The following is a 23,586-nucleotide window of genomic DNA, read 5'->3' on the forward strand; positions in this document are numbered from 1 at the left end:
TGTGTACCATTTTCTGTTCAGTGCGGCAGCAACAGTTGCTGAGAGACTGCAGCTGTTCTGCTACACTGTTTGTCTTTTGTAACATCTGATTCTTCCATTCATTAGTATAATTCATCCCATTCAGATTACGTATGTTTGTGTCAAATGTCATGTGTTCATTAGGAGATAAAATTGTATCTATTTGTTCAACTTGTAAGCAGAAAGGAATCGTAAGCAGGTGAAAGCTGTAGCACTTTCTGACATAAAAAATAATGGTAGTGAATGATGGTGTTGGCAGTAATGTTGACAGTAGTGAGTCCCCATTCTGTGGTGCACGTGTACTCGCTCCCGTGCCCAACCATCAGGTCCTCGTGCCTTCTAGGTGTAAATAAATGCCTCTAGATGTCTGGCTGTTCTACCTGCCAGGCGTACTTGTACACCTGTAGCTGTCTTTGTGCTGTATCTGCTGGGCATACATATATGCCCATAGCCCTGACAGGGTTAAGCCAGCTTCAGCTGAAAAAATTGTATAAATCAAATGTGATGAAAAGAATAGATTGTTACTCACCATAAAGATGACATGTTGAGTTGCAGATAGGCACAACTTGAACTTTTGGCCAAAGTCTTCTCCGGCTGGAACTGCTGGAGACTGCGGTCATCTGTGTGTGAGATGTGCCTGCTTATGTGAATGTGAGTCTGTTTTCTTTTTGAAGAAAGCTTCGGCTAAAAGCTCAATGTGTAACAGCTTTTTGTTGTACCTGTCTGCAAAGTCAGTGTGGTATCTTTACAATGAGTAGCAATCTATCCATTTCATAATATTGTTGATTTTACTTTCTGGACTTCATTGTACGAGTCAAACATCCTATTTGGGAGGTGGATTAGCACTGCCAGATCTTTGATGGAGTAGCGATCAATAAAGTAATCGTATGACAACAGAAAACTATTGTTGGGAGTGTGTGTATTAGATTAATGCTCCTGTCTCATAAAAGCTCCCCTCACCAACTGGACAAGAACAAAGATAGTGAATTGTTACAATGGAGAAATGTGTGACCTTGTGGACTTCAGTCAAATTCAGTTTATACAAGTGTGCAGTATGCTGTCCTAGGTACACCTTTATTACACAAACTGCTTGTTGGATCATGAGTTTTCTGCTTCAGAGTTTTCAATTTTTCAAGGATACATCCGTACCATTGAGGAATTCATGTGCAGGACATCCAAAAAGATTGTGGAAGGTCACATGCAAAAAAAAAACGCGCTTCCAAAATTAGACTAGAGAGCACTAACAAAATATGAATGGCCACAACAAAATTTTGTAATTACAGAAACGGAGCAACTGGTCTTTTGAAATAATACACATTTTGTTAAGGACTTTCAAGATTTAAAACTTGCTTTCTCTCCTCAAATCGCTGATCTTTACACAAGTTCGCATTTTATAGATTTCCTTAAATCTCCTTGTGCATCACTTGACTGTTAGCTAACAGGGGCAATACTTTTTACTGTGGAGGGCTGAGTAAAGCACTAGTGATGTTAGACAATTTTCTGTACAATATAACAGTGATTCTAGCGAGAGAAAATGTGATGAAAATGAGCGATAAAACCATTTTGTGTAAAATAGTTAATTAGTTAGTTATTTGAATGTTCCATAGATTATCTGTATGATTTTTTTTATCAAAATGATGTGAAATGAATCAATTTACAGGATATCCATCCATGATTAGTGTTAACATAATGAAATCTGAAAACACTATTATTCTTAGTCTCATTCATGCAACTACATTTTCTGCTTTACTGGCTACCAGTTTTTAAGTAGAAATTCATCAGTAGCTCCCCCTCTCTCCCCCCCCCTCTCTCTCTCCCCCCCCCTCTCTCTCTCCCCCCCCCCCTCTCTCTCTCCCCCTCTCTCTCTCCCCCTCTCTCTCTCCCCCTCTCTCTCTCCCCCCTCTCTCTCTCTCTCTCTCATCTCTCTCTCTCTCTCTCCCCCTCTCTCTGTCCCCCCCTCTCTCTCTCCCCCCTCTCTCTCTCTCCCCCCCTCTCTCTCTCCCCCTCTCTCTCTCCCCCCTCTCTCTCTCCCCCCCTCTCCCTCCCCCCTCTCTCCCCCCTCTCTCTCCCCCCCTCTCTCCCCCCCTCTCTCTCCCCCCTCTCTCTCCCCCCTCTCTCACCCCCCTCTCTCTCTCCCCCCTCTCTCTCTCCCCCCTCTCTCTCTCCCCCTCTCTCTCTCCCCCTCTCCCTCTCTCTCCCCCCTCTCCCCCCCCTCTCTCTCTCCCCCCTCTCTCTCTCTCCCCCCCTCTCTCCCCCCCCCTCTCTCCCCCCTCTCTCTCCCCCCCTCTCTCTCCCCCCCCCTCTCTCTCCCCCCCCTCTCTCCCCCCTCTCTCTCTCCCCCTTCTCTCTCTCCCCCTCTCTCTCTCCCCCCCTCTCTCCCCTCTCTCTCCCCCCTCTCTCCCCCTCTCTCCCCCTCTCTCTCCCCCCTCTCTCTCCCCCCTCTCTCTCCTCTCTCTCCCCCCCTCTCCCCTCCCCCTCTCTCCCCCTCCCCCTCTCTCCCCCCTCCCCCCTCTCTCCCCCCCTCCCCCCTCTCTCCCCCCCTCCCCCCTCTCTCTCCCCTCCCCCCTCTCTCTCCCCTCCCCCTCTCTCTCTCCCTCCCCCTCTCTCTCTCCCCTCCCCCTCTCTCTCTCCCCTCCCCCCCTCTCTCTCCCCTCCCCCCCCTCTCTCTCCCCTCCCCCCCTCTCTCTCCCCCTCCCCCTCTCCCTCTCTCCCCCTCTGTCCCCCCTCTCTCTCTCTCCCCCCTCTCTCTCACCCCTCCCCCCTCTCTCTCCCCCCTCCCCCTCCCTCCCCCCCTCCATGCCGTACCATCTCCCTTACTCTATTTCATTATTGGATATATATCAGCAGATGCGGTATTTTTGGGCTGTTGTTTTTGCTCTTATAAATGTGCGTATCTTAGTCTTTGTTAATGTGCAGTTTATATTCCTTTGTCTTTTGTGGGAAGTTAAAAGCAGAAATGCAAAGACACTGTGTGTGTGCAGCAACTTGTATCTGCTTTAAAATTTATTATTTTGTATCCATTGCTGTCTGCATGCTGTAGACTGACATTTTGTTGCAGCACTGCAGTACATTTAAGTGTCATGGCGTGCAATGAACCTATGTTCTCACTTCTTCTGGAGTCTGACACAGATCTCAATCTGCGCACTGAGGAAGGGCACACCCCATTGTGGTTTGCACTGCTTGTTGGACCTCCATACAATGACAAGAGTTTTGCTGCTAGACTTATTAATGCAGGAGCTTCACCAAATCCAGTAAGTAAATTCATTAATGCCTGCTTATCGTGGTACAAATTTATGGTACAAGTAAATTCGTTATACCCTTTTTTTTCTGTGCTTGCAGTTGAGGCAGTATAGTCTTTAAAGAAGTGCCACTTTTCACAATTGTATTTCACACATATTTTCATTGGTTTCATGCAAGAAATTTCAATCATTGCATTTAAAATGAGCTTCCTCGAAATTGGTTAGGTAGATTGTTACTGATCCTTTGTTATGGAAATCAGCTTTGACTTTCCAGTTTCTACAGTTGGCTTTTCAGCAAAGCTGGAATGATTAATATTAATATTTGTTATTCGTCTTCTACTAGAAACATGTAGTCAGATAAGATGGCAAACAGTTGGATCACTGAAATATTGAACTGAATTGATTTTGGGATCCAGCAGCAAACCTGAAGAGATTTCCATGTCAGATAAACAGTTCTAGCAAAGGCCTCTACTAACAAAAATCATGTAGCATGCTAGTGTGAAATGAAAAATATATGTTTCAAATGTATATGTTATGCACAAACATCATATTTGTGCCCAGTGTTTGATTTGCTACAGTAAGCACCAGTACGCCACAGCGGTACCTCCGATGATGAAATCAGAGCAACAGATTTTGAGATGTGATGTGATTGAACTTTTGCTGTGCTTGAAGCTGTGTAAAACAGATTTTGTATTCCCACTTTTAAAATGCTCAGGAAAGCCATAAACGTTTTAAGAAGTCTAAACTTAAAAAAGCTCTATGGAAGGTCACAGTACTGGAACCTCTATTTTTACTGATCAAGCACTGTCTGAACAAGCCACTTATAAGTGGCAGTAAAGACAATGATACTAAGTGCCATTCTGATAATGGTATCCAAATCATGAAATGAATGTGATAATGGTGAGTCCGTAACAACTGACTTTTTGAATCAGCATTTTGTTGTTTTGAGCCTTGCACTCTTGTCTCCTTGGCTGGGATGGTGTCAACAAGCTCGATATTTAATGAAGATGTAATTTCTATGGAACTCTTTTGTGAACCTGTGGGAGGCTTCATTGTTCTTTTCAGGAAAATTCCCAATATTTTGGATTCTAAGTGTCAGCTGTGTATCAGTTCTGGAAGTCATGAAAGATGCAGATTATTGATGTCCTAGTACCAGAGGACAGCAGCTTGTGTTGCCACATTGCATAAACAGCCATTACTGATCAGTTACCAGATAAAACAGAAATGAGTTGTTGTACCCAGAGTATGATTTAAAACCATGAAGAATATTTGCTAATGAGCAAGCCTACCTTAGCTCGTCACTGCCATCCAATTTACTGTAAAAACAGCAGGAGGGTGAATGTGTGGGACGGCAGGTTAATAATTATAATGTTATAGTCCGTCATCTGTAATGTTGGTAGTTGTACTACACCGTCTTATTCACGCGAGCCTGGCAACTAGTCTTATGGTCACCCAGAAAGCGAAGGGAAACCTACTGCCCTTAGTTTCTAGTCTGCATGGCCACATTCTGGTGCAGCCCATTGAAAGAAAAGTTTCTATTGTCCTTCTACTTAGCAGGATCAGGACTATGATTTTAAATGAAAGTATAAAGTTCTAGTTAATACGTATATTGAGTAAAGTTTATCACATACACTACTTTGAAATTCACTATGTTCAATAGACAGTAAATCTTTCTATCATAAATAGCACAACTAGCAGTTCAGAGGCAACCTCTATGGTACGTTCCTACCAGACTGTCTTTTGCCCTGACTAATTCTCAAATGAGTGTGCAACATACAGTTCAAAATTAATGTTCGCCATAAGAGTGGAAATAATAGTCACCACTTGCCCATTGAGTTTAATTATCATGGACAGCACACTAACAGTTACTTTGGTGAATTTTAAGCAATCCAGGATGGTGTACCGTCCTCGCGAGTTCATTATCCATTTTTACCGCAAATATGCGATTTGTCACAGTCTGGCTCTGACGTCCATCTGAGGCAGAGCGGGGATCTGACATTTAACAGACATGGATCTTACAGTGGCTGAGTGCAAAGTGAACCTTCCTACTGCCTCTCGGGCTGTATTTATATAGGTGCCGCAGCGGACAGCCGAGGCATCTTATGTGGTGGTGGTGGTGGTGGTGGTGGTGGTGGTGATTATGATTATGATGATGATGATGATGATGATGATGATGATGTTTGGTTTGTGGGGCGCTCAACTGCGTGGTTATCAGCGCCTGTACAAATTCCCAACCTTTGCTCAGTCCGTTCTCGCCACTTGGATGAATGATGATGAAATGATGAAGACAGCACAAACACCCAGTCATCTCAAGGCAAACATCTGTTGTCTACTGCCTGACACACGGCAGCAGCCTCAGGATGACTGCTTTCTCGGGCACATAATCTTTAATAACATAGTTATGAATTAATTTAGAATCTTCTTAATTTGTATTTGTATTCAGGTAAGTTGTTTGAAAGCACATAAAAAGTTTCAGCTCGCTTGAATAAAAAATTTGCCCTTTAGAATTTTTATAGTGGAACTAACGGTAGATCGTTACCTCTGTACCATACCTTTACTAAAACTTGTTTTGAATGATATTTGCTCTATTATTTGGTATGTTTTATCAGCTGCTTTAACCACATTTTCTATCATTAAAATTACAGGTACTTAATCTACTACAATTTGGTATATTTTAGCTACAAAATTTGTTTTCACTTATTACTCAAAAACTATAAGAGTAAGCTTAATGTGTGTCTCAGTTATTATTTTTAGGGTGAACTGAAGCATAAACAAAATTTTTACATTTGTAAGTCCATTATTTAGCACCCTCCAGTTTTTCTAAAAACATGGATTCCGGTCGTAATTATCGCTCTTTTGTTTGAAACTTGCACCACTTATTTACGAGCTCTAAAGGCATATTCTGGCTTTCTAGCTGTATTATTTAGCACTTTCCATTTTCCTCTTAAAACAGCATTTTTCGGAAACTGTCAAGTCTAGGTACATAAAGACTTGATATTTGAAACATTACTATACCGAAATATATTTTAAAAAAGCTTTAAACATAAATTTTGACTTTTAATTTTATACTTAATTGTGGTTCAATACTTGAGCGCTATGCGTGGACGCGTTCATGTGACTTGGCGCTACTGGCAGTGAACTGGGGTAAGTCCCAGCACACTCACTCACCTCTGTATCTCATGAACGATAGAGTGCTTGCTTTGCTTCAGGTGGAGCAACATGATGTTCAGTCGTGAAAAGAAAATTCTGCCTTCATATGGCTGTTTGCAAGTACCATCACAACTAGGAGTGTGTTGGACAGCAATATATTGGTCCAACAAGGAGCCTCATGATGTAGGATACTACACCCTGCACAGAACATAAAGATCAGATCATTTTAGGCAACACTGAACATCCCAGTGTACATGCGGAACATCAGTCATCCCATCTGTTGCTATTTGTATTGCACTTGCAGTTGATGCTCATTGACACAGTTCTGACACTAATCACTGCTCTCTCAAAGACATGCGTCTGGTTATCTGGCCAACATGATAGTGAGAACTGTTCATTATTGACCAGACATGTGATATGATGGGATGATGTCTAATCTGATGTCCATCAACACTAAACACCCTTCATAAATTTCGAAAACTTGTAGAAGAATACTTTCTTGCAATAAGACATCCCACACCTCCAAGATCATTTCTCTGCCTAATTGCAGCACTACATTGTTGACAGAGGAGTCTATACAAGAAACTGAAGTTACTACCAATGACAGTCTGTCCTTTCTTTTGGCAGCCTGTGATTATGTCCATATATGGTTTCAATCTGGATAATTTGTAAATGAAATTTCTCAAGTGGGGCCTTTGCTCCAGGAGTTTGCTAGTGTATTATTAACTTCACATTCCTACAATGATACTGAAATGTCTCCAAACATTAGAAAATGTTTTTTTAGGAAATACAACAAACTCTACTTTCAAACAATACTGAGGTGCCCATGGTGTATTCATAAAAATAAAAATACTAACAAGAAATTGTTTTTGAAACATTTTCTGTATTACTTTGGGGAATCTTTGAAGTTTGACAGCATTGGTATTGTATGAAATGAGAATTGCTTATTGTTTTCCCAGTCGTGGATTTTTGCACAAATTTCCTTATTTTACATAAAGTTGCCACATGAGATTCTAGAGTAGAAATGCTGGGTGAAATAATAACAATTTCTCCAATAAAATTTGACTTGTAACAGCATACACTTAAAATAGTTCATGTTCACTTTTTATTCGCTATGAACTAGGCATATAAGTGCAACGTGTGATTAAAAAGTAATAGGAATTTTTTAATTTCACAGGCTTTATAAATCAGATTTTCAATTTTTTTATATTGTTGGTACACATGTTCCTGACACATGTTTGCATTTTCAGCTGTTATGTAAAAAGGGTGTTTCAAAAAGGACTTTGTAGCTATGAAAATTCATAGAACTTAATTCGTGGTACCTACAGAGGTGACTGCAGTGTCAATTTGTAGGAAAATACATCAAGTTTTGCCTCATGTAGTTCACTAGTGCCGAATCGCACCGTAAGGAGTGCTAGTGGCAGTTGCGTTAATGATGGCTGTCTACACTGGACCCAAGCTTGTTAGCTGTGTGTTTTGGTTTGATGAATCAAACTCTGTGGCAACAGTTCAGCATAATTTCCATACCAAGCATGCTAAAGGTCCTCGTAGCAGGCCTACAATTTATGAATGGCATACATGTTTTGTAGAAACAGGTTGCTCGGTAAGACATGGGAAATCATAAGGTCGTCTAAGTACATCTGATGACGACATTGAGCGAGTGAGACAAATTTTGTCAACAGCCCTACAAAATTGACCTGGTGTGAATCTTGCGAACTGCAAATCTGTTGAGAAACCATTTCCATTTGAAACGGTACAGACTGACAATCACACAAGCAATAAAAGACACAGATAAAATTGTTCGTAAGAACTTCTTTGTGGACATGTTAAATCGAATACATGAGGATGAACATTTATTGGACAAAATCATCTTTTCTGACAAATCAACTTTCCATTTAACCTGGCAAGGTTAACACACACAACTGTAGGATTTGGGGCAGTGAAAATTTACATTAAACATTGCAACATGTTCATGATAGCCCCAAACTGAATGTTTTTTTTTTTTTTTTTTGTGCATTGAGCAAGAACAAAGTGTGTGGGCCCCCTTTTTCTCAAGTGAGAACCACCAATGGGATAGTGTAGCTGGAAATGTTACAATGTTTTTTGATATCATGTCAGATGAGGATCACAAAGAACAAAATGTTTACTTCATGCAAGATGGTGCATCACACCACTACCTGGCTGACATCTGGCATTTTCTGAGTGACCGCTTTCCAGGTCAATGGATTGGCCATGATATACCAATTGCATGGAAATCACGTTCCCCAGAGCTGACACCACTCTCTCTCTCTCTCTCTCCTTCTTTTTTTTTTTTTTTTTTTTTTTTTTTTTTTTTTTTTTTTTTTTTTTTTTTTTTTGGGGGGGGGGGGGGGGGGGGGGGGGGTGTTCATCAAGGATATTGTGTTTGTACCACCTGTGCTGGCTTCGCTACCTGAACTTAGAGCAAGAATTTATGGCATCACTGATCAAGTTACACTTGTGATGCTACAGTGAGTTTGGGTAGAAATTGGCGTGCAATGGTATGTATGCAGGATAACCAACAGAAGCAGCATACAACATCTTTAGTTTAAGGTAAAAAAAAACTTGATCGGTTTCCTTGCAAAATAACATTAAAACCAGCTCTATATCTTCTTCCAATATATCTATATGATTTTTTAAAGTTGTAAAGTCCTTTCTGAAACACCCTGTATTTAATTTACTGTTGACAGTCGAAAAGGTTATACAAGTCTTCGAGTGCTCGACAAATTTTTACTTTCGAAAAAGATGTATTAAAAATTTTCATTAAATTTTACCTTGAAAAATGGAATATGGTGCAGCACTGCATTTGAAATTATGACTGTGGCTTTTGGAAAAATTACTGCAAGATAAGAGTTCATGAGAGGCATAAACATTTCAAAGAGGGTAGAGAAAACACTGAAGACCACGACTGCCCTGGACACCCTAGCACATCAGTCACTGATGAGAGTGTGGAAGACGTAAAAGAAAATGGTTCTGGAACATCGCCTAATCAGCATCAGAGGGATTGCTGATAATGTCGGCATATTCTTTGGTTCATGCAGAATAATTTTTTGGGGGTGTTTTGGGTAAGAGACGTGTTGCAGCAATGTTCATTCTGAAACTATTAAATTTCGACAAAAAATGATGTCATCTACATCTACATCCATACTCCGCAAGCTACCTGACGGTGTGTGGCGGGATGTCACATACAGATCGCTCAGGAACTGCTGAATGGAATCAACAGTGATCCAGAGCCACTAAAGAAGATTATAACAAGTGATGAAACATGGCCATACAGGTACGAAATCTAAACTAAGGTCCATTTGTCTCAATGCAAACTGTCTGAAGAGCCAAGACCAAAAAGAAAATTTGACTAATTCTGTCACATGTGAAGATTTTTCTCTTTGATTACAATGGGATAAAGCATCATGAGTTCCTACCTTATGGTTGTATGGTCAATAAGCAATACTGTCTGGGAGTTACATGCTGTTCGCATGTAGCAATCTAAAGAAAATGACCAGAATTGTAGCAAAACCACTAGTGAAAATTACATCATGATAATGCTCCCGCTCACACCTCCATGCTTCATGATTTTTTTTGGCAAAATACAAAACTATTATGTTGCCTCATCCATCATATTCACTGGACATAACCCACTGCAACTTCTTTTCATTCTTGACACAGAAGAGAACCATGGATAGACATAATTTTGCCACTGTTGATGAGATAAAAACAGAATCACTGAGGAGCTGAACACCATAACAAAAAGTGAGTTCTGGAAAAGCTTCCAAAATTGGAAAAAGTGCTGGCACATGTGTATTATAGCTGAGGGAGATTACTCTGAAGGGGATAGAGTAGATGTTGATGAATAAATAAAGATTCTGTAAGTAAAACAAAAATTCCTGTTACTTTATCAAATCTCGCATTGCATTTAGGTGATGACAGGAACAAATCAAAGGTGGGGTTTTGGGATGGCTGTAGAGGTGTAATGTATGTGTGGACAGGTAACCGAGCTACTAATTATCTATTCCCAGGCTATTAAAGTTAATCACAGTAATATCCATCAAGTTCAAGATCCCATTAGAAGAATGTTAGTGTTTCTTTCAATGAAATTTATCATATTCATAGTTGAAGAGTTTTGGTGCATAGTCAGATATGATGTTGGAAACAAAAAAGCGATCATTGAGCTGTTTCTTTTTTTAACTGTACATAATTGAATCAGTACTTAGGTAATTCAGAAGTAATTTTAAAATCGTGTTGTCTTCACTGTAGTATATTTCACATATTTGCCTAGATCTACACATCATCTGCAGACTCACTTCTACACCTTGTGGCTCGTGAAGGTATAGAAGAAGCTGGACTATTCCTGTGCACTCATTCAGCCTACAGCAATCATGTCAACAGAAAGGTCAGGCAATAGATTACATTTTATACCAGATACAAATAGATGCTATGTCGATGATGGCGACTTTGTTGACAGTCTACACATTGTTACAGGGTGAGAGTCCTCTGCATGTTGCATGTGCAAGGGGCCTTAGCAAACTTGTTGGCAAGTTACTTCGCTGTGGAGCTAATCCCAACTTGCAGACATTAAGGCTTACGGAAGGAGGAGGGAACGATGATAAAGTAGAGATGGCATACAAACAGACTCCCTTGCATATTGCGATAATGGAGCAGCAGGAAGAATCAATTCAATCTATAATAGACTTCAAAGGTAATATTTCTTCAGTTTCTGAATTCAAGTTATTAATGTTATGTGTCTTAGAGATGAAAATAGTTGTTATGTTACACATGCTGGTAATTCAACAGCAGAGAAAACTTGAATTGAGATAGCTTGAAAATTTATGTAAAATTGCTCAACTTACAGGTTAGAAATCTTGGAATTCAAAAGTTAGTTCCTAACAGTATTTTCACTTCTTACTCTTAGCAGTTTGTCTTCTATCAGTGGTTGCTTCAAGCAAGGCAAAAAACAATTTTCAATGACACTGTATGCGATCAGCCCCACAATATCTTCTTGATGTGGAATTGTTAGTAACAGCAATCTCTCTTCACCTACTTAAAGTATCTCTTTCAGTCTGTGATGTCTCAAGTATTATTCGGCTGCATTACCTCGAATGACTGAAAAAACTGCTTCCTTTTTACTATTAGTTTTATCCGTGAAGCTTCAGCACAATTGCACTAAATGAAACAAATCACAAGCAATTTTCTCATTTGCATAGATGAACTTCGTTATGAACTTCTTTTGATAAAATATTTCTTTTAATTGCACTATTTAAAAGTATTCCTCATGGATAGTCTCATCCATGCATAGGTTATTGCTAACTATCTACCATACACTTCATGATGATGGTTTGGCTTTATTTTCAGTTTTTAAGTTACTTGAGTTGTGTGCTAACAGGGCAAGACCACTTGAAAAATTATTTTCCATCATTTAAGGCACAGTGCCTTGAAAAGCAGATAGGCGGGGGGGGGGGGGGGGTCTCTCTCTCTCTCTCTCTCTCTCTCTCTCTCTCTCTCTCTCTCTCTGTGTGTGTGTGTGTGTGTGTGTGTGTGTGTGTGTGTGTGTGTGTGTGTGTGGGGGGGGGGGGGGGGGCAAGGTAGTTGGAGTCTTGGTAATTACAATTTCACAATTGTACTCTGTACCACCACTCCTTTATGGCCAGTTAGTAGCAATGATGATAATTTTTGGAAGGTATGGTGACAATGAATACCACAGCAGGCAGGTTAATTGAAGAGAAATGGACGTCCCTAGAAAGAGCTATCACCAAAGTTGAATCAATAAATGTGGATTAACAAAGGTAACTTTGAATAAATCTTGGGTGACAGAAGGAATACTTAACCCTTGAGTGAATATGTCCATGTATAAAGTACACCAATCACAAGTAACATTGTCTCATTCTGTTCTATTTGTTATTTTAAAATTGTGAACCAGCACCTATTCCTTCATTATTGCTTCAGGTAACGCAGTAGTAATTTGTGTTGTCATGTGAGAAGCAGTAGTATAAAGTAAGAAGTGAGCTATATGAGAAAAAGTTTATGATCTGTGCAAGAAAATGATCCAGCCTCTGAGCTGGCATCACAATCTCACAATGAGGTAGTTATCTACAAAATAACTGGTAATTAAATAAACAGCTGGCACGGATCTGATCGAGCTGCCCTCTTTAACGTTTTGAGTGAGTCGTTACTGTGTGGGGTTAAAACTTGTATGCAACAACAAAGTGATATATTGAAAAGTTTATTTAATTATTGTTTAGTTAAATAATGATTTAGCATATATAATGTAAGTTTTTTCTATCATTGTTTAATTAAACTAGGTGTAAACTGTGATTTTGCTCATACTTGTTTACCTTGGTAACATAAAGACTGCTATTCTTTACATGTGTTCAAAGTGTGCCACACACCCACTCATGTTATGAAGAACAGCTCACTTGCTCGAGGATTAAATTGGTTGGTGAAAGAAGATAATATAACATGTACTGGAAAAGGAAGGAATACTATAGTATAAGTCACTTAGAAATGAATTCAGTAGTAAGTCAAATGGATGCAGGAAAAATGTGAATGGTTGACAGGTCTGGTGCTCAGAAAAGACAAAATAACTTTTGGTAAAATTAAACGCAAGGATATCAACATTAAGAATGTGAAAGAAATTTCACTGTTAAACACATATGATAGAGTGAATAGGTGTAAATAGTATGCTGAGGGTGTCTACAAGGGGGAGGACCTTTCTACTGACATTATAGAATCAAACTGGTCATCAATTGGGAAGGCACAGAGGATCCAGTATTACAGTCAGAGTTTGAAAGAGTATTGGGAGATCAGTGATCTACTAAGGTGGAAGGTATAGATCACATTCATTAAGAGTTTATGTAATAATTAGATGAAATGGCAACATAAACAACCATTTATGTTAGTGTGTAGGATCTATGAGATTGGGCTGACACCACTAGAAGAATATCATTCACAAAATCCCATATATGCCAAAAGTAGATAAATGCAAGAACTATTGCACAGTGACATTAATAGCTCATGCATCAAATTTGCTGACAAAAAGACATACAGAATGATAGAAAAGAACTGAGGTTATATTAGATGCTTTTACAAACTGTGAAGATACCAGAGAGACAGCTGTGATGCTGTTCATATTAATGTGCTAAAATGCAAGAAAAACAAAGAACTACTTCACAGGATTAGCTGAAAAAAAGTGGCTTTTGATAATGTAAAATAGTGCAAGAGATTTGAAATTCTCAGAAAAATTTGTAGAAGCCATAGGGAAAGATGGGTAATATACAGTATGTACAAGAGCCAATTGAGAACGAGAATGGAAGACAAAGAGAGAAGTGCTAGGATTGAAAAGGGAATAAGGCAAGGATACAGTTTCCCCCCATGTTGCTCTATCTCTATTGAAGTAATGATGGAAATAAAAGACAGGTTGAAGAGCAGGATTAAAATTCAGGACAAAACAAGACCAGAGATAAGATTCACTGATGAGATTCACTGATGACATTACCATCCTCAGTGGAAGCGAGGAGGAGTTACAGGAGCTGACAAAATGGCTGAACAGTCTTCTGAGTGCAGAATATGGATTGAAAGTAAACTAAAGAAAGTCCAAAGAAATGAAGAGCAGCAGAAATAAGATTAGCAATGAACCTAACATCAGTAACGAGGCTTACATAGCAGATGAAGTGAAGAAATTATGCTACTTTGAAATCAAATAGCACCTCATTCAAACTATCTAAAGATGTCATCAGTGAATCTGAGAGGGCGGTGGAATTAAAAATTTTGGGTGACTAGGAAGGATTTCTTTAAGTAGCCCACAAATTGCTGACATACTAAGATATTACAACAGCCTGCACACCCTTGTCCAAGCAAATAAATTTAGAGGGAAGCTGAAAACATTTGCTTACAGTGAAACTGGAACATTAATCCTATTTTGAAAACTGTTTTGACTGCAACATAGTTTAAGAAAACACTAAGAATAATTAGTTGCAGTGAAACTTTCCAATTTCTATTTACTCATAAACATCTTAACAGTATATCTATTAAATTTCTAATTTGTGATTCATATAAACATGTTTGTTTGTAAAATGTAACTCTTTTTGCCTCAGATGTTTCATTTATAAATGGTGCCATCTCTACCATAAGGGTACTTTACAGTTTTCATAAGTGTTTGAAATGTAACAGGGGGAGTCAGTTGGCTCAGAGAGAGAGTGAGTGAGTGAGTGAGTGAGTGAGTGAGTGAGTGAGTGAGTGAGTGAGTGTGTGTGTGTGTGTGCGAGATTCACTACTGGAGATGCAAATGCCCTTCATTATTTTTTATTTACAGCCATTTCATCTTCTTGGCCACGGGTGTTGATACCTGCAATCTTGACAAGTGTGACAAATATGCCGCCAAAGTGTCTCCTAGTGCAGCTGCCCTAGCAGTGCTGTCCTTGTTAGTGACAGTGCATATCAAGCATCTGCTGGTGCTGTGTCAGGCTTTGTGGACATTTTGCGTGACTGAGAACTGACCCCATAGCAATCCCGGCCACGGTGTCTTCTGTTATTTCCCAGTGGAGGCAACCAAGTGATAGTAGGATAGTAGTACCCTGGAGATTGGATGGCTCCAGCTGGCTACAACAGGCTCCAGTGGTACAGGGCTGGGAAGACCTCTGTTCAATCCCTGTAATATGTAAAGGTGACTAGTAGAAAAAAGAAGAAGAAGAAGAAGACCCATGTTAGTGGCATAGTGCAGAACTATAAAGAGTGTGGGTGGTCAGCTTGCAGTGAAATGTTCAAGGCCCAAAGATAAAGTAGGCAGCTGCATCATAGGTATGTCATTGTCCTCATGGCAGCATCTGATACATGATAGGTGTCGTAACATAGCCTAACTGTCTGATGACTGGCTGGTCCTAGGGAGATAAATACTGCTATCAGAAGGTTGACTATGGAGAAAATATAGCACTTCCACATTCCACCATCATCTGGAAGCTTCTTGGACAGTAGTAAGCATGTGAGGACTTGGTCATTGCTCACAGAAGTAGGTCAAAGTGCAGAAGTAGCTTGCTATTGAGGATGCCATGTCAGCATGGATCATTGACTGCAGTGGTCAGTGCACAGAACGTGACACTGTGGCTACAGGCATCGTTCAATTAATTACATTTTTCCCTCATTTCCTATTTAAAAGTTGATTGCAACAAAAGTACTAGAATATTTACATTATATATTTAAAAACAAAGATGATGTGACTTACCATACGAAAGCGCTGGCAGGTCGATAGAAACACAGACAGACACATACATACACACAAAATTCAAGCTTTTGCAACAAACTGTTGCCTCATCAGGAAAGAGGGAAGGACGAAAGGAAGTGGGTTTTAAGGGAGAGGGTAAGGAGTCATTCCAATCCCGGGGGCGGAAAGACTTACCTTAGGGGGAAAAAAGGACGGGTATACACTCGCTCGCGCGCGCGCGCGCGCGCGCACACACACACACACACACATATCCATCCACACATATACAGACACAAGACAAGAATATTTACATTTATACACTCAGCAGTTTGTGCACTGTCTTAATTCATTTACTTGCTACGTGCTCCATTACAATATTTGTAATACTTACATGTATGTATTTTGTGTGTGTGGGGCAAGTGTGGGGGGTGTATGATGATGGGGATAGTGGTGGTGAAAGCCAGCACCAGCACATCTCCTACTCCTCATGAATAGCACCAAGGGGACCACCAAGGTTAACATCCCTACCCGACAGACAAATCACCACCAACACTGTCCAATGCCATCTCTTCATGAGACACTGTGGAGACATTTGGTATCTAAACCAGGACATTGGGACAAAGTCTAATGATGAGGAAATGTACCACCACCTCTCCTCCCCTTGCTAGTCAAATACTAATGGTGGAAAATTTTTTTCCACCACCAGGATTCAAACCAGCTTACCATCTTATCAAGTGTCACCGCACGAGTGTGCATTTGTGATCTTGGACATGGAGGCATGTTTGCACTTTCCTATTGTACAATATTTTATATCTCAGCCATTAGGAAAATTTATTCACTACTGTAAGAAATCTGCAGTAGCCTTGCATTAGTTATGTTCACGAGACATTGTAACTGGGGAATCTATCCAGAACTTGCCTAACCTTCTGCTCTTATTACTCTTTATTAATTCCTCATGCTTATACAAATCCTTTTAATTTCTTTACTTCCACTTACATTATTAACATCAACATACGTCCTCCAATGTCAGCTCTTCTGCTTGGTCAGCTATTGTTGGTGGATCTAACCCTATTAGGAACATTGCTTCTGGAGGGACCTGGAGCAGTTCAGTTCATGACCATTGACTCATCTTGCATCCTCAATGTCTTGCATCCTCCATGTCTTGCATGTCAGAGCTTTGCTGTTTTGAGGCTATGCCACATGATGTGAAGGCAGTAAGATCTAACAAAACATTACCTTTGTGATCCCTTATTCTTGTTTTAAATCATTGGCACAGTACCATAGCTTAAACATATCTAAACGATCTAAGTAGTATCTGTTAACTAGTTCGCTGAGGGTCACATTATCCCCAGATTACATGTCCCTAATATTCCTGACTTATACTCAGTAACTGTGACTTAAAATCATACTGGATACTTACATTTAATTACTGACATATATGGTACTCATATTGTTCTGAATTATCCTAAAACATTCACTCATATTGTCCTAAATTATCCTAAAACATTCACTCTGCTCTCTGAAATTCCTCTTTAAGAAAAACCTATGGGTATGCTGGCTTATTCTTAAAAATAACCTTAAGTTTTTGGAGAACATAAAGTTCCCCTCGCCTGAGCCCAGCATTTTCTCAGCACTGGCTGGTGTAATTTCCTTCCAAGTGATGTACCCAGCACACTACACCAAGCGATTTGGGACACACACCAATACTGTGCTGGTAAATTGCACTGTTTGCATATTACAAATGGTAACAGTTCATCCTTTGGTCCTTTTCTGAATACTACAATGGTATCTAATGCTGATATTATGGGAAAAGTAGGGAGTGGTCAAGCCCAAAGATGTAGGGAATCACGTGAGTGGCATTAAGTTAAAATCCAAGCTGCTACTTAGGCGTAGCTTTAGTCCTCGGTGATTTTTCAGCACTCTTCATATGTATCATCATGCAACCTTTTCCTCTTGTGGTAGTTCTTTTCATGAATCTTTTCCTTACATGGCCCTTGCTACACAAATGTGACAGGGTATCAGGATTATTTGGAGCAGGGGAGAGACCTCTGCCACAAAAGGGGTAGTTGCACAAGGACGTGGCAGCCCATGGATACAAACACACCCATTTTTACAATTATTCAGTCATCTTGGTCATAGGTGTTAATCTTTAAGACCTAAGCAGTGTATACTGTTCCCCCACTGATGCAGCTTAATGCCCCATGGATGTTTCATGTAACCAAGCCTGTAGCCCATAGCAGACCTGGCCGGGGCATCTGCCATTGTCTCGGTGAATGTGGCACAGTGAAGGTAGGGTGACCCAGCACACTAGAGGATGGATGGCTGCCGCTGGCTGCATTAGGCGCCAGTGGCACAGGACCAGGGGACCTCAGTTCAGTCCCCGAAACGTGGGAAGGTGGCTATATCCCAGCAAGTAGTTCCGTGATGGTGGCAGATTGTAGTGCTGCCAGAAGCGTGGGTGTTCAGGTAGCAGTCAATGGTTCGAGGCCCAGTAACAGTCTGTCAGTGGTACATCACTTTAATGGCAGCATGTGACATATGGTGGGTATTGTAAGATATCCCAACTCTCCGTGATAACTGACTTGCCCAAGAGTTGTAAATACGGCTGTTGGGATACTTTCATCACATGGAAGCTTCTCAAAAGGTTGTCAGTGCCCAAGGGCTTGGTCATTACATGGGATCAGTACTGTCTTAGACCACAAATTTCTATATTCAAGTGAACTGAATAAACAGATTTGCAACCAGAGACTTTTTAGGTTTCCACATAACCTCAAACATTGGATTGCTGATATCTTCAGTTTGATCGTGTCACTCCTCAGCATCGACTTGGTCATTGCTTCATGGAAGGAGGTCAGAACACAGAAGTGGCTTGCCGCTGAATGTTCTCTGTCAGCATGTGTCATTGATTGTGGCAGTCACTGCCCAGAACACAACACTGTGGCTGCGGGTAATATTTGATTCATTAGATCATTACAGAAAGAAGTCGGACATCTGTTATGTGTACCAACAATTGTTTCTCAATACAGCTGCCATTGATGTATATTTAGGTATGTAATGGTTATGCTGCTGGCGAAATCAGTGTCACTATTCTGTGGAATGTTCCTTGAATAGCTTCTCATGTGCAAAGTTAATTTGCCATCAGTGAATAATTCTATTATGTTCACCACAAGTTAAATTCAGATGTTCTGTTTTCTGATCCTTTAATTGTGATTGATTTTAAAACAGTAGAATCCTGTACTATGTTATCACCAGGACCAATAAAACTCTACTCTACACTACTCTATACTTTCTTCTCAGGGCCCATGCCAGTATTTGTGTGTTAAATCATTTGATGAGCTATTCACAACTATTAAACAACTTCAGTAAATATTGCCTTGTTTTATTACTTCCAAGACCATTTTTGTAACATACTTTCATGAGATTTTATGTATTTTTCCTCATCCTCCTCCTCACTTTCTTTTGCTCCCTTTTCTTGTTAGATTAAGAGGTAGGTGTGTGTGTGTGTGTGTGTGTGTGTGTGTGTGCGTGTGTGTGTGTGCGTGCGTGTGTGCGTGTGTGTGCGTGTGTGCGTGTGCGCGTGTGTGCGTGTGTGTGCGCGTGCGTGCGTGCGTGCGTGCGTGCGTGCGTGTGTGTGCGCGTTCGCGCGCGCAAAGCTGCAGTTTGTATTAATATCGCCTTTATTTTTTGTATAGTGGCTTTGTCGGGACGAAAGGAGCAGAAGGGGATAGCTCCAGATTTGAACCTGAAGGACTCTTCTGGTAATACTCCTCTTTCATTGGCTTTGAGTAATGGTATGGAGCATTTCGTACCCACTCTTATAGAAGGTTAGTAGTCTCTAATTTATTTATCATTATTGATAATAACTAAAGATATTTGAGCTCAAATTGTTGAGTTCTGCACATGCAATAATTTTCTCACTTTCCTTCTGGAATTTCTCCAACTTGGTTGCATCGTCCTTCTCCTAACTGTGTCCATTTGTCAACTGAATTCCAAAGAGTAGCTATCAGTTCTGGAAACACTAATAATTTTGGACATCACTGTTCACTCGAGTACTATGAAACATATGGGTGATTCTTTACAGATTTAAAGAAAGAAAAACAAGTGGATCACAACAAATATCTGACAAGAAAAAGAGATTACTTCATGAAATATGTAGGCAGCACACCCATACCCCAGAATTTGATTTCTGTTTCAAGCATTATAAAAATAATTTAACTTAAGTCATAAAACAAGCACAAAGAAAGGCAAATAATTCCTTCATAGCAAATGCTCCAAATAAAATGAAAGATATTTGGGACATTGTAAGACACGAAACAGGAATAAAACAGAGAAAATACCATAACATCAAACTCAATTAAAACTCACCTGTAATGTCTGATCCCCAGCACATATCAAATAATTGTATCTCATATATACCAAGATGGCCACCAAGTGAGAGCACAGGTATTTTCTTCGTTCGCTAAAAGAACTTATTTAAGAGGAAGTAGTGTCAAATTTAAATTTTGCTTTGTTTTGTATTCTTGCTGTAGTGTCCGTTCTTGTCACACAACTAAATATTAGCTTCCCAGCAGTGCTTGTTCTTGGAAAAACTTGTTCTTCTGCTGAAGTCCTGATAATCGTGACATAACCCGAAATTTTGTGTGACATAAACACAAAAAATTCTATTCAAGTTTTCTTGATAGTGCAAAATTCGTTTAAAGAATACTGCTACTAGTTTCATCAGTGTCTATTGTCACAATAAAAGTGTAATTAAACATTTCTAAATTGTATTTAACTAACACATTTCATATTGTTTACTAGTCGGATAGATGCGATCTAGGCCTAAATTTTCCAAGCTATAAACGTTTAAAAATCTGACCAAACATGCTTGAGAATATAAATTCTCTAAAAGCAAATCAATTACAAACTCATTCTTCTGTCATTGTATCTCTAAATCAGTACAAAAAAACCAACCACCGCACATAAGACCTTTGTGTCGTTTTTTGTTTACACACAGCCAATCTCGCGTCCTTGACAAATTTAAAACATTTTTTAAACTTAATTATTCTTTCGCAACTGATCATGAGTGAGAAATGTGGGAGCTGTTGTAGGGTAGTGAGTAGAGGAATTTGTTGTGCAGTGGAGAGAATGTTGGGAGAACAGAAGAGGCTCTCTCCTGGAACTGCAGAGTATGCAGTAGAAACATTTTGATTGGGGAATAGGAAAGGAAAATCTGTGCCCTTGAGGCACAGTTGGAGGAAGCAAGGAAGGAACTCGTAAGAATCAAGGGAGATAGGGGGGAGGAGGGTGGTTGGGAACTGGCAGCTGGTAGGAGGATAGGAAGAAACAGAACACGATCTGACAGTTTTATCAACAACACAGAAAACGGGTATCAACCACTGCCAGAGTTAAGTGAAGTAAAGCCTCAGGTAGAATGAGGATCAGGAAATGTGCAGCACACTTGAACTGAGGTCAAGAAGCCTAGGAATGTACAAAGTGCTAGGAAGAAGAAAGTAATAACTGGCTTGCATAAATTCAAAATTCCAGTGCGTGACTACTTGCTACAGAATGGCTTATATTGCTATATACTCTAAACGGTATAACAGTTTCCATTCAAAATTTATTGCGGTTATTTAACTCATCCTATATAACTTTGTACTGCTGTACAATTTATGATTCACTAACTATGCAATACAATAATGGTTTTGTTTCTGTTAATTATATTGACAGGAGGAGCTGATGTCAATGTTCGCAATGGTAAAGGTCAAACATTGCTTCACCAAGCTATTTTGAAGCAGGATACACATACAGCCTTATTCCTTCTTGACCAAGGTGCTGATATGAATGCTGTGTAAGTTTGTATTGAACTTCTATCATTTGTATCACTATCATGTCTTGTGGTTATTCTCAAAGTGAGATAACAAAAAAGAAGAAAATTATTTTTAACTAGAACTACAATTAAAATATGCAGACTCACTACAAGATAATTTTGCAAATAAAACAGTTTTCACCATTATTAGAAAATATGCTTGCATGCAGAAACATTTAACATGGAAGCAAAAAACATGTACACTCGTAAGATGATAATATTTCTCAAGTTCCTCATGCCTTTGTATGTTTAAAACACTGTTGTGATGATGAATATGCATCTATTTACTATTCAAACAGTTATTTAACCTCAGTATGAAGGTCTTTTGTTGTGAAAAATGCACAGCATATTCATAATTCTGATGATTTCATAGAAAGGCTTAGGACACTTACACAGTGAGGGCATACCCTGCTACCCACCAATTTAAATATGTCTTTATGTACTAGTTTCCTTACAGTAGCACTGTCCATGCAGGCGAGGTGGTTTGCGTGCTCTGGATCCTGAGGGCTATGCCGGTGGTAGCTTAGCTACCAGCGGGGTCACCCATACCGGATTGGCCAAGGGGGAGGAGCCAGACGAAGTGTGTTCCACAATAGCCCACTGGTCCTTTTCACCTGTCCCAAGCCTGTCCTTACCCTGTCCTTTTACTACCATCTCAAATCATAATAAAGGGTAGGGGAGACTTTTAGGCGTAGGGAAGTCAGTTGCCGTATGGGAGTAAACCCTTACAAGAAAATCGGGCAATCTGGAGGCTCTTAGGTGGCAGCCCCATCACCAGACTAGGGAGCTGTGTGCCAATCACTGGCACTCCCAAAAACAAATGATTAAAGAAACAGCAGAAAAGAACAACTGGACGCACTCAAGTATGACGACCTTTGGCATGAAAAGGACAACGAAAATAGATTTCTGGAATATTGGAACATTGAGAGAAGCCAGCAGACTGAAAAAAGGAGATGACGAGTTACAGGTTGGACATTCTCGGACTTAGTGAGGTGAGATGACTAGATTTTGGAGAAATCCAAACACAAGTTGGATACACGTTTTTATACTACTCTGGACCCACTGGAGAGTATGCAGAGCACAGAAATGGAGCAAAAAAGAGCCTTATGGAATGAAAACCGGTTTCAGAAAGACTACTGACAGCAAGTTTTAAGACAAACTTTTGAAATGTCTGTCATCCAATGCTGTGCTTCTACAGAAACCTCTGATACTGAACAGAAGAAAAGAGTTTTACCTCTCCTTAAGTGACACCATTAAGAGTACCAGTAAGAGAGACATCTTGATTATTATGGGAGACCTAAATGCAAAAATTGGAAAGAACAATGAAGGTCTAGAGCATGTAAAGGGAATCCATGGTATCGGAGAAATGAATGAAAATGGGGATATGTTTTCAGATTTCTGTGCCAGTCATAATTTGGTGATTGGAGGTACATTATTCCCACACAAGAACTGCCATAAGGTTACATGGGTATCCCCTGATCACAGAACGGAAAACAAAGTTGATCATATAGCGCTAAGCAAAAAATTTAGAAGGTTGCTGATGAAAGTGAGAAATAAACGTGGGGCTGATGTTGGCAGTGATCACCACCTTATTGTTGCAAATTTTAGACTAAAAATCATGGCTAAAAATAGAAAGTTCAAACAAGGGAACAAAAAATATGACGTGGGAAAACTTAGAATAAAGCAAAACAAGAAGCATTCTGTATTGAGCTAAGGAACTGCTATGAGGTACTCCAAGAAGCACAACAAAATGATGAAAATAGTGTCGATGATACATGGACTCAGATTAAGGACGTCTATTGCAATGTGAGCAAATGGGTCCTTGGCTTTAAAAAGCATTTAAAGAAAGATTGGATGTCTGAGTGTACGTGGAATTTGATTTGCTGTAGGAAGGAGATTAAGCAAAATTAAATATGAGTAAAACAAGACAACGGAAAACTTGAATGCAAGCTGAGTATGCAGCTACTGACTCTCAAATAAAGAGAAGTGTGAGGAATGATAAGAGAAAGTGGATGGATGAGCAAGCTCTGAGAGCAGAGACAGCCGCAGCAAGAGGTGATACTAAAGAACTGTACCGCATCACTAGAATGTTTTCAAAAAAGGTTTCAACAAGAACAGACTTATGA

At 39.9% G+C, this 23,586-nt stretch overlaps 1 protein-coding gene across 1 annotated transcript in view; it reads left to right on the plus strand.

Annotated features, from left to right (window-relative positions):
• The window catches only part of LOC124711185 (rabankyrin-5-like), a 431,684-nt gene that overhangs the window by 317,756 nt on the left and 90,342 nt on the right, over positions 1 to 23,586 (plus strand). Inside the window, exons 9-13 of the mRNA XM_047241114.1 lie at positions 3,077 to 3,269; positions 10,699 to 10,812; positions 10,902 to 11,118; positions 19,305 to 19,436; positions 21,322 to 21,442. Of these exons, the coding sequence (XP_047097070.1) occupies positions 3,077 to 3,269; positions 10,699 to 10,812; positions 10,902 to 11,118; positions 19,305 to 19,436; positions 21,322 to 21,442 (777 nt within the window). The remainder of the gene's footprint in view (positions 1 to 3,076; positions 3,270 to 10,698; positions 10,813 to 10,901; positions 11,119 to 19,304; positions 19,437 to 21,321; positions 21,443 to 23,586) is intronic.

The sequence above is a fragment of the Schistocerca piceifrons genome, chromosome 8 (assembly GCF_021461385.2).
Source record: "Schistocerca piceifrons isolate TAMUIC-IGC-003096 chromosome 8, iqSchPice1.1, whole genome shotgun sequence".
NCBI lineage: Eukaryota > Metazoa > Arthropoda > Insecta > Orthoptera > Acrididae > Schistocerca > Schistocerca piceifrons.